The sequence below is a fragment of the Salvia miltiorrhiza genome, chromosome 6, assembly GCF_028751815.1.
Source record: "Salvia miltiorrhiza cultivar Shanhuang (shh) chromosome 6, IMPLAD_Smil_shh, whole genome shotgun sequence".
NCBI classification, from domain to species: Eukaryota; Viridiplantae; Streptophyta; class Magnoliopsida; order Lamiales; family Lamiaceae; genus Salvia; species Salvia miltiorrhiza.
The window spans coordinates 5,456,586-5,468,901 of NC_080392.1; the positions used below are offsets into that span (position 1 = coordinate 5,456,586).

The 12,316-nt window shown below is 32.8% G+C and overlaps 1 protein-coding gene across 1 annotated transcript; it reads left to right on the plus strand.

Annotated features, from left to right (window-relative positions):
* Positions 1-10,596: 10,596 nt before the first annotated feature.
* On the plus strand, positions 10,597-12,197 carry LOC130990394 (uncharacterized). Its single transcript, XM_057914634.1, has 3 exons — positions 10,597-11,147; positions 11,771-11,912; positions 12,013-12,197. Exons 1-3 carry the CDS (start codon positions 10,753-10,755, stop codon positions 12,097-12,099), a joined length of 624 nt encoding a protein of 207 aa, XP_057770617.1. The 5' UTR covers positions 10,597-10,752; the 3' UTR covers positions 12,100-12,197.
* The last annotated feature ends 119 nt before the right edge of the window (positions 12,198-12,316 follow it).

The window sequence follows — 12,316 nt, forward strand, 5'->3', positions numbered from 1 at the left end:
TATTGAATTATTATTGCGAGTTTTGCTGGGTATTACATTGCATTGTTTATGCCTATTTTGCAACTATCCGGCCGGCACTATGCCCGGAATAATGCGTCCGGCCGGAACAGTTTCAATCTGAAATGTACCCGGCCGGATACATTTTACCGGACACTTCATCGGCCGGATAGTTTCTCTTTAGGCATAAAATACTTTATTAAATATATCTGTATGTTTACGTTAATTATTACTATTTTACTGAATTTAATTTAATTATAATTGTTTAATTATTAATTATTGAAACTGTTATTGCTTGGTATTAATTAAATTGCAGTTTTTTAATATTTTACTGAATTTAATTAAATTGCTTGGTATTAATTGCAGTTTAATGTTTTACTGAATTTTTACTGAATTTAATATTAAATTGCTGAATTACTCGAATTTTATTGAATTTAATATTAAATTGCTGAATTTTACTGAATTTAATTGCAGTTTAATATTACTGAATTTTACTGAATTTTAATATTTTAATATTACTGAATTTTAATATTACAGAATTTTACTGAATTTTAATATTACTCGAATTACTATTTTAATATTTTACTAAATTTTACTATTTTACTCGAATTTTACTATTTTATTGAATTGCTGAATTTTAATATTACTCGAATTTTACTATTTTATTGAATTACTGAATTTTAATATTTTACTGAATTTAATTGCAGTTTAATTTTACTGAATTTTACTGAATTTTACTGAATTTAATATTAGATTGCAGTTTAATTAAATTGCTTGGTATTGCTTGGTATTAATTAATTTCGCCTCTTTTTTAATTATGCCTATTTGTATTATTTTTTAATATTTTAGTGAATTTAATATGTTTTCATTTTGTAAATGAATAGGCGAATGTCCCATATCTTTGTCCCGACACTATAGACCAGACGGAGGTTGCTATCAGCACCTACTATAGGGATTCGCTTTTTCCGGAGCTGGTTGAAACTTTAAATGTGGTCGGCGGCGAAGGGTTGTTGGGAAGATTTAGAGCATCATGTTTTGGGCATTTCACTGATTGGAGGCCTGGCCCGAAGAGCAATAAAGCCTTACACCATATTGTATCGAGGCAGATTGTGTCAGAAGACGATGAGATGTGCTTCTTTCTGTGCGGAGCACAAGTCAGATTTTCCCCAGCGGACTACGCATTAGTGACTGGGCTCAATTTCGGGGGATCGAGGTTCGATGCGACATTACAGCACGACTGCAGTCGCGTGGATCGGCCATCATCGTCAACTTCCCACTCCACCATCGAACCGGGATTGGATTGTCTCAACATGTATAAGTACTTAGGCAGCATCTCGAAGGACTGATCATGTCGACCATAAACCATCTCAGTGGCTCGATTACGGGCTCGCAATGCAACATCGTACTTGATCTGTACGCCAAACTCACGTCGCAGCTTCAGCTGGATAGCCTTCGGCTTCAAGATCTTGCAATCGTCGTGTATTTTCTGTGCTAGATATGCTGCGACGACTTTTGCGGGGGCCTTTATTCGAGCTACGCGCCCTAGCTCACCGTCGCATGAGTGCTCATTGGTGAACTTATACACTCCCCAAATGGCTCCATCTTGTGACGATGCATGGAGCTTGAAGGGGCACGTATCTGAATGCTTGCATTTGAAGTAAATTCGTCTGCTGTCTGATTTGCTGACAGAAAATTCCTTGCCCTGCTTCATGTTCCACAGACCGATTGCAACGATCAGATCATCTTTGCTATTGAAATATATATTCTTTGACAACTCCCGAGGTAGTAGCTGATAATCTTCAATATCCACAAGTGTCGCTGCAGCGTCCAACGGGATAACCAGAACTAACCAATTAGTTAGTTCATCTGCTCCAGGAACCTGTTCGTCATCATCGTCATCGATCTGCAAATTCTGCCACCCTGCATATTCAATCCCCGCCCTTCTTGCGTTCTCTGGCTCCGACAAGTCTTCAGAGGCGCTTGTATCAGTCTCGGCTTCAGACGATGGAACATAATCTTCATCTACATTACCAGCATTCTCCACAAACTGAGGCTCGTACGTATATTGATCATCAGCTGGACCCCAACAACGATCAGTTATTAGGCGATCGTAATTGTACGGATTTGGCTCATCCCATGAAGGCCAACCCGTTGACTGATCATTACCCCAAGTGACCGACGGTTCAACAATTTCTTGCGCCGGTGAATCTTCGGCTGATAGGTCTAAATAAGCATATCTTTGGATTGCTTCCAATCCGTCCCCACCTTCGAATGTTGCACTGGATTCACCTCCATACCCGGAAGATTGAGGGAGATCGAACGAAGGAACATACACTCCTCCACTATAATCGTCTTCGACAACATAAATCTCAGGAAAATGTGGCTGGGACACCAGCAACTGAAGCAAATCATTGTCACCGGCAAGAAGATTTTTACTGTATACCCTGTCATTTAATCCCTTCGTCAAATAATACAAGCTGTAATTAGTGCTCAATGAATTCTCCAACATCAGGTGATTTATCATGTACACCGTAGTGGCCATTGTGTCTCCGAAAATATGCAAACTCTTTGAAGAGCCGCCGATGTACTCATAACCATTGAAGCCACCTCCATAATTAACCAAAAAGTATCTCCCATATTCATTCATCTACAGAAAAAATAATAAATAAATAAATATATGATGTAAAGGGAATAAAATGTAAAAATACAACATATAACATGTTAATACACTCGAAAAACATCTATCCGCCCGGGAAAGTTTCCGAGGAAATGTGTCCGGCCGTGTATTACAAGATATATAATTACATACGGCCGGACACATTTTCAAGGACACTTGTCCGGGCGGATACATGATTTTCGAGCATATTAACATGAGTTATGTAGCAATATATATGTATAGAACTAAAATGCAACTAATAATTACTAATTAATACTTTAAAACATGATAGAATGTGCTCTAATTCACATGTATTTCCTTCAAACGTGGCTTTAAATCATAGTATGCTATAATATGCTAATAATTCACATAAGCATATAGGATCAAACAAAACATTGAAAATAAACAATAACCAACTTAAATTACATTTCAAACATAAAATGACATACCTTTAAACGTTCGGATGAGAGAATTCACAAATAATAGCTTCACCACTTGGAAAATATTAGAATTTCTAATGAGTTTGAGTGTTTTTTCACTTTGAGTGCTTGGATGAGAGGATGAGAGAATTCACTCATATATAAACAAAGATTCCTTCATTTCACGTGAATTTCAATGAAATTAGAGTGTTTGACATGAATACTTTACTGACAAGGCTATTTCACATCATATTTGTCGTTTATCATCAATTTAAAAAAAAAATTATGTCCCTTAATTGAAGGCTAATTAATCGATGGAATATAAATACAAAAAATTAACACAATCCATATTAGCACTCAAAACACACATCGGAACCAAAAAAACATCTGTCCGACCGGAACATATATGTGTCCGCCCGATGAAACCTTGTGGCCGGTCGGACACTTTGTTTTTCCGGTCGGACACTCTTTTTTTTTCTCCAATGTGTGTTTTGAGTGTTAATATCGATTGTGTTAATTTTTAGTATTTATTTTCCATTGATTAATTAGCCTACGATTTACTTGTAAAACCTTCGATTTTAATTCAAAAATAAATAAATATTATTTTTTGTGTCAGTCTTTCACTTGTTCCAACACTTATTTGACCGATTTCAATCTTTAAATTGATGACATTGATGTTTTTCTTACACTTTAACAACTTTTGTAAGGCTTTGTCATAAATGTGTAAGAACTTTTGTGGAAAACAATGCACAACCATCACATTCAAAGGGCATTTTCGGTTCTTCACACATTTAGGGTATGAATTGCTTTACATAGTAAGAGAGGGCATTTTTCAAATTTTGCATAAGAGAAAGGGCATTTTAAATTTCGCCTCATCTTATAGTGACATGTTCACTATAACGTACATAGCTATACTGTATTTGTTGTATTAGTTAATTTATTCAGTTTCTTGTTTCATTTATTCAATTAATAACAAAGTGGTATTTGATGAATTTTCAATATTATTCACTTTAATTTTAGTGAATAATACAATTAGCTTATGTGTTATTCAGTATATATTGTAGTTTATTTGTTAAATTTATATATTTATTCAGTATAATTTATAATTGTATTTGCAAAATTTATTATAGATCATTTTGCACATAACAAAAATATATATTATTATCAATATCAGGATATGATTTCATTTTATAATATTACTCTTACTGAATGGATTTGTATTAACATATGACATTTATAAACTGAATAAACTTTGAATGTTTGAGAATAAAGTGAAAAATATGCTACTAAATATATTACAAAATATGAAATACAAACTCTGCTGAATGTACATTTAACTGATCTGAATAATTTAACATATTGCATTTATCAACTGAATAAACTTTCAAGTTATGCGAATAATGTGAACAATCTACTGAATATATTTCAAAACGTGAACTAAACTAAAACAATACTATAATTTACAGAAAAATGATTAAACTAAATCTTTTCGAATAAATATTATAAAATTATGAGTATTCTAGTAAGGGTTTGAACATTGATATGATATAGAATTGTGAAAAAAAAATCATAAATAACGTAAAATATATTGGGAATAGGAATAGGGATGGTGTGATATTTTTTGGATTAATTACAATGCTCAAACATAATAAAGGAAAATAAAATTTGATATACAAATTGAACATTAAAAAAAAGTCAACCAAAAAAAGGTACAAAAAAATGTATAAAAGAAATACCGAAACAATGAGGATACATGTACATGATAAGTTTCCAAAATATTTGATTATGGTTGCCTTAATTATAGAAGTGATCGGTTATTAAAAAAATAGAATATTACTAATATGTCCTTATGCATATAATCGAATGAATGAATTGAAATACATCATGAACCGTTAGATTTGGAAAATCAATGCTCCCAATTTATTCTCTATTCTCTCTACATTTAACATTCTTTTTTATCTCCCTATATAGGGTGTGGTTCTAAAGAGAACTACATTATTTGTGAGAACGTGGGAACCATCAAATCTAATGCATTCACTATAAAAATTAATGCATTCGCTGTTAAAATTAATGCACTAAAAAAAAAAATTGCTTCCATCAGGATTCGAACTCAGAATCTGTATTCATCCAACAAGATGATACATCCACCGTAGATCTTGATAATCGAATGGCTGAAAATAGTTCTCCGTTCTTTTTTTATTTATGGTTCTTTCTTGAACCTCTTCCTATATATATATATAGGGGCACGCTTCAGTGAGACCCCCTATTTTTCGTGTAACATGAGAACAATGAATAAGACATATAATACTAATGAACAAGACGTATATCTAACGAACATGATGTATATACTGATGAAAAACAAAATTTAAAAAATTGGTAATGAATAAGACATATATACTGATGAACAAGGCAGTATATACTGATCAACAATGCAGTATATACTGATGAATAACAAAATTTAAAATATTCTGCTTCATCCAGGATTCGAACCCTGCGAAAAAAAAAATCTCCCTACAAATACAATATCAGCCATAAGATTGATAAACTAACTAAACACACTAGATCGTACCCTAGATCTCACTAAAATTAGGAGGTCTCATTGTTTATACCAACCCTATATATATATGGATAGATGATCGTGATCATTTTTTAGATATAATAATCTTGCAAATGCTATTTCCAAGAGATCGTCTTTCCATATATATATATATATATATATATATATATATATATATATATATATATATAGGGAGAGGTTCAGGAAAGAACCATAAATAAAAAAAGAACGGAGAACCATTTTCAGCCATTCGATCATTAAGATCTACGGTGGATGCATCATCTTGTTGGATGAATGCAGATCCTGGGTTCGAATCCTGAAGGTAGCAATTTTTTTTATTTTTTTGAGTGCATTAATTTTAACAGCGAATGCATTATTTTTTACAGTGAATGCATTAGATTTGATGGTTCTCACGTTCTCACAAATAATGTAGTTCTCCCTAGAACCACACCCTATATATATATATATATATATATATATATATAGAGAGAGAGAGAGAGAGAGAGAGAGAAGGGTTCAACAGAGAAGCTAAATATTATGGAGAACAGAGAATTCGTAAAATAAAAACAAAGATCTATAATTTTAATGAACAGATCAATGTACCGCATGAACATCAATTTGCCCCAGATCTATATATAGAGGTCACTCTAAATATTACAATATCAATTTGAGTCAACTCTTAATTCAGTTGATATTTGTAATTCCTATCAATCTCGTGTTTTTCTATAATCTCACTCTATTAATATATATATGTTAAATTTAAACCATTCCTTATTCATAACATAAGTGTCATATTTCAAATTTCAATAGAAAATATATCGAACTTTAAATATTATTCTTATTTTGGAGGCAAATTCTACTCACTATCTTAATATACAACTTTTTTACGATTGGTGACGCTAATTTGAGGGTGGAAGATTATGATATGTACATTAAGGGTGTTTATTTCGAATGATTAATTTTAATAGATACAATATTTATTTTAATGAATTAAAATTTTGAAATATTTCAAAATCCTTGATTATTAATATCATTCAAGTCAATTTTACTTGATTTTTATCTCATAAAAAAATGATATTGAAAAAATCATATTCTTAAAAATAAAAATATTTAATCTACATTTAATCAATTATGCAAAGTAACACAAAATTTCTTGTACAACCCGAGTGTACTGTACATCCGAGTTGACCCGTACTCATATCCAGACCCACCCGCATGCTAATCCATACCCGCATCCTAATCCAAATCGTGTAAATGACACTTTTTAGTTATACAAATGACACTGCTTATAATTGATATTATTCAATTATATAAATGACACCGTAACATTTTCAAATGTTATAGTGTCATTTTCAATCTTATAGCGTTATTTAAAATATTATAGTATCATTTACAATTTTATAGTGCCAATTACAAGAAGTGCCATTTATATTTTTAAATAGTGCCAATTATACACAATGTTATTTACAATGCTATAGTGTCATTTATACGCAGTGTCATTTGTATAATATAATAGTGTCAATTACAGGCAGTATCATTTGTATTTACACAATTTGAATTAAGATATAAATTTGAATCAAAATACGGATCAAAATTTGAATTCGAATCAATTCGAATGTACGATATACTCAAATATACCCAAGACCACCTCGCAAACTAAACGGTGCTGAGTATGTTTGTATTAGTGAGGGAGAGAGAGACTAGGGGTGAGCAGTCGGTCCGGACCGAACCGATAAAATCGAGGACCGAATTTTCAATATTTTTTGGACCGAACCGGACCAATTGAAACCTTAGGACCGAACCGAAACCGGACCGAAACCGCCATCGGTTCTCGGTCCGGTTCAGTCCAAAATCGACCATTTTTTAAATATTTAAAATTAATAAAAATAGTAATAATATTAATAAAAACATTAGAAATTACTAAAAGTATTAATAAAAATATTAGAAATTAATAAAAATATTAAATATATATTTAAAATATATATATTCAGTTCGGTCCGGTTTTCGTCGGTTTTGGCCTCCCCGGGACCGAGACCGAACCGAAATATTTTCGATCCAAGAAAATAGGACCGGACCAGACCAATACATGGACCAAAATCGACCCGGACCGAAAAAACCGATCGGTTCGGTCCGGTCCGTCGGACACCTAAGAGAGACGTTGAATTGAAGGCGTTGTTGTGAGAGCAAATGGGATGAGGTGAAGCAAAAAGAAGAAGATTTAAAAAGGAAAAGAGCAAAAAAAAAAAAAAAGTAAGATGGTGGGAATGTGGAGGGGCGGCAGCGTAGTAAATGCGATGATGACGTGTTGTGTTCGTCGTCCCATCTTCCACGTGGATGTCCACGTCTTGGCCCCACATTTGTCACGTGTCCAACCCATGACATCTAATTGCCCTGTACCTGGGGAGCACAAAAACACCCCCTACATCATCTTGCCCACTAAATGTTTTTTTTTTTTTTTTTTTAATTTTCCTATTTTTATACTGACACCGTCTCATAAAAACATAAATAGTACGAGACGATACAAATTTAAGAAATATTGTAAAATGTAATATAGGTGAAAAAAAGATCCCACACTAATTATGATGTTTACTGAAAAGTTTATTATTATAAATAAACTATGCATATTTTTATGAAATGCGAAAAATAAAAAGTATGCATATTTTCATGAGACGGACAGAGTATTCATTAATTTTATCACTAACCAACTAACTTACCCTCATATCATATTAATTTTATTCTAATATTTTCTTTTTATTAGCTATCATATCTACATATTTAGATGCTATAAATATATATAAAGACATTGTTAGAGCTTGTCTTTTTATAAATAGTTATTAGGACTACGTATACTATTTTCTCATTGTGGCATGCATTTTCCTTTTTAGTAGGAGACTCTCGAAGAGTAATTGAAATTCAATGCAGTGGTGTTTCACATTTTTTTTTCTTCATGTTTTAGTTTATTTTGTAGTAATTATAATTAAAATTTATTATTTATTTTACTTTTATTAACTTATACTCCTTTGTTCACGAAAAGATGTCACAAGAGAAAGTGACACGAATTTCAAGAAAACTTATATTTTTTATTTAGTGAATGGAGAAAGGAGTCCACAAATTAAGAAAAGTAAAAAAAGTTGCTCCCTCTGTCCACGAATTAAAGCCTCATTTTATGCACGACACGGAAATTAAGAAAATTGATAAATGTGTTGTGAGTGAAATAAAATGGTAGTTGACTAAAGTGATAAAGATGTTGTGAGGTGGGTCCATTAGTGATAAAAGGTACTCCGTCCGTCCCACTATAAGTGGCTCAAAACTTTTCTGCACGAAAATTAAGGAGAAAATATAAATTGGTTAAAAGTGTAGGTCCAGTGGTAGGACCTACACTTTTGTAAGAGATAAATTTTTCCATTTGTGAAAACAGGTCACTTATAGTGGGACGTCCCAAAATGGAATACAAGTCACTTATAGCGGGACAGAGGGAGTAGTAAATATAAAATATAAAAGAGATAAAAGTATTGTAAGGTGGGTCCATTGGTGGTAAATGGTAGTAAATATAGGAAAAGAAGGAAAGTAAAAAAATACAAAAAACACAATAGTGTTATAAACTAGAGAGAAATGAGAGAATAGAGAAGAGAATATGTATTGAGCGTATTCAATATGAAGGCCAAAGGCCTCTATTTATACAAGTAGGAAGCTAGGGTTTTAGGGAGATTTCTTGGTCAACACACATAAGATATATTTACAACACTTTCCCTTGATTGACCAATCCCTAAAACAAAAAATGTTGCCTCATTAAAACCTTGCTAGAAAAACCCAATGGGACAAAACCTAATTATGTGGATGGAGGGAATAAATCTTTAATTCGTGGATGGAGGGAATAATTAAGTTAGTGAGTGAAGAAAGAGGCCCACAAGTTAGTGAGTTGAGAAAGAGACCCACAAATTATTATTAAATAGATTATGACATCATTTTGTGGACGGAATGAGGAATAGATCGATTAATTCAAAGTTATGGTATATAATTTTATGAAATAAAAAATAAATATAATTCATAATATTATAATAAATTTTATTTTTATACAAAATATTATTAAAATAATAGATATAATAATAGGACACAATGTCACACACAAAATTGTGGTATACTGGATTTCATTCCCTTAAAGTGTCTTCATCTTCTTTCTTAAAATTTCATCTTAATCTTCTTATTCTTTTGAGAAATTAAATTTTCTCTTTATATTTAATAAGTTGAATTAGTATATTATTTTTAATAAATTAATAATCTAATAAATAAATTTAAAGACCGCGTTACAGTGAATGGATTAATAATTTTGTTAAGGAGGTTGAAGGTGGTCTAGTCCCTATTATCACGAGTTCATGAAAATCTTCAAAGAGATTCAGTACTAATTAATAAACTATAAGTGATGATAGGAGAATTGATGGCAGTTGTTTAGGGAATTATGGTTAGTTTCATGGATTCTATTATTGCAGCGAGGATGATGGCGAATGAGGGAGAAGAGAAACAATTCCTACCTGCCGATATATGCGATATTTTGCAGGTAGCTAGGTAGAATTATTTGATCAGTGTGAATCATGTGTATAGAGAAGTTAATATGGCTGCCCATAAATTAGCTCAATTGGCTCGCGAGTGTCCGTCTTCTATTTGTTGGATATCTGGGCTTTCTGTGTTGGCTCAAGGAGTGTGTTTCGTTTGATGATTCTTGAATAATAACACGTCTTCCTTCTCAAAAAAATTACTCTCTTCGTCTCATTTGTATTGGCTTCATTGTCATTTTGAGCGGTCCCAATTGTATTAGCAGGGCCGGCCCTTATTAACATTTGGTGGGGCAATGGCCTAGGGCCCCCAATTTTTGGGGGCCCCAAAATTTAGGCCCACTTATATTATATACCTTACAATAAAAAAATAAATAAAATTTACTTAGGCTCTATTCTTCACCAATCTCATGGGAAAGTCATATTAATAGTGTTACTGCTATAATAACTCAACCTAATGAGATAAGAGAGGCTCTATTTGAACTAGCAAGAGTAAGTGATGATGCTAAAACTAGGAGTGAAGCCGAGTCTTTGGCGACTAATGAACTTGACAATTTTGAGTTTTTGTTGGGTATGACTATATGGCATAATATATTGAACAAAACAAATTTGATTAGCAAAAAATTACAATCTAAAGATATGCAAATTGATGTTGCAATAGTTATTTTGAAAGGTTTGATTTCTTATTTTGAAAAATATAGAGAGGATGGTTTTCAATCGGCCTTGACATTAGCTAAGGAGCTTGCATCTAAGATGGAAATTGATCCTATTTTTCCACCAAAACGTATGATTCGTAGGAAGAAACAATTTGATGAAAGTTGTCAAGAAGAGATTCCATTATCTGATGAGGAGTATTTTAGGATCAATTATTTTCTTGTTATAGTGGATATTGCTATTTTATCTTTAAAGACTAGATTTGAACAATTGACAATTTTTGAAGATATTTTTGGCTTTTTGTTTCCTCATATGTTGTGAAAGGTGGCTTCGAATTTGGCTGCATGGTTGAATCCTCTGGCGGATGATTCCTCTGTCTATTGAATCCTCTGACGGTCGATTCCTCTGGTGGTTTGATTCCTCTGGTGGTTTGATTCCTCTGGCGGTTTGATTCCTCTGGCGGTTGATTCCTCTGGAAGATGATTTCTCTGGTGTCATTCCTCTGGAGTCATTTCTCTGGCGTCATTCCACGCTGGTCAGAGGGATAGCATGAGTTGTGCAGATGAAGTATTATAAGTCGTGTTTCTTATTTACTTCATGTATTACGTTTCTGTTGAAGCGGTGTCGTTTCTAGCTCAATGTTCAGTGAGTTAGTTAGGGTTATAAATTCGATCTTTCACTGTGAGTTTTGTACTGTAACAAGAAAGGAAATGAGTGTAGTTGGTGAGTGCGGTGTAATCTTCTTGAGTTGCGTTTCTCAAGATTTCCGGTCACGTTCTGTAATTCCGGCGAGCTCTCAAATCTGTCAATAAAATTTCTCTTCACCCTCCATGGACGTAGGTCGTTAGTGGCCGAACCACGTAAATCTTCTTCTTCGTTGCATTTTGTTATTCTCCGTTTTGATCTTACATCATAAGATGTTATCTTTATGGGATAGTGATAAATTGCGTAAGTGTTGTGTTAAGCTTCAAGATGCCCTGAAACATAATGATAAATTTGACATTGATGCTGAAGATTTATATTCTGAATTGCAAGTGCTACAAATGTGTTTACCATCTGAAACAAAATCGCTTGGTGAGGTTCTTGAATTTGTTAAAGTTTCAGATTGCTTTCCTAATGTTCTATTGCATATAGAATATTGTTGACTATACCAGTTACTGTAGCTTCAGCTGAAAGAAGTTTTTCAAAATTAAAATTGATAAAATCATATTTACGTTCTACTATGTCTCAAGAAAGGTTGAATGGATTAGCGGTTTTATGCATTGAACATGAGGTATTAGAAAAACTTGATCTTGAAGAAATTATTGATGATTTTGCTTCTCAAAATGCTAGAAGATCTAAGTTATTTTTGTAATTATCTCATAATTGTTTTCTAGTTTATTGCCTAGGGGCCCCTTTTTTCCTTTTCGTCTAGGGCCCCCGGAATGTCAGGGCCGGCCCTGTGTATTAGCCCATTTTTTAAAATAGCAAAAATAAGGACTCT

What these genes read in the sequence shown, in the direction of transcription:
- LOC130990394 (XM_057914634.1), top strand. Translation starts at nt 10,753, where the DNA reads ATGACTATATGGCATAATATATTGAACAAAACAAATTTGATTAGCAAA. An exon ending in GGCTTTTTGTTTCCTCATAT is followed by an intron (nt 11,148 to 11,770) that starts GTTGTGAAAGGT and finishes TTTATGGGATAG; the next exon opens with TGATAAATTGCGTAAGTGTT. An exon ending in AAACAAAATCGCTTGGTGAG is followed by an intron (nt 11,913 to 12,012) that starts GTTCTTGAATTT and finishes AGCTGAAAGAAG; the next exon opens with TTTTTCAAAATTAAAATTGA.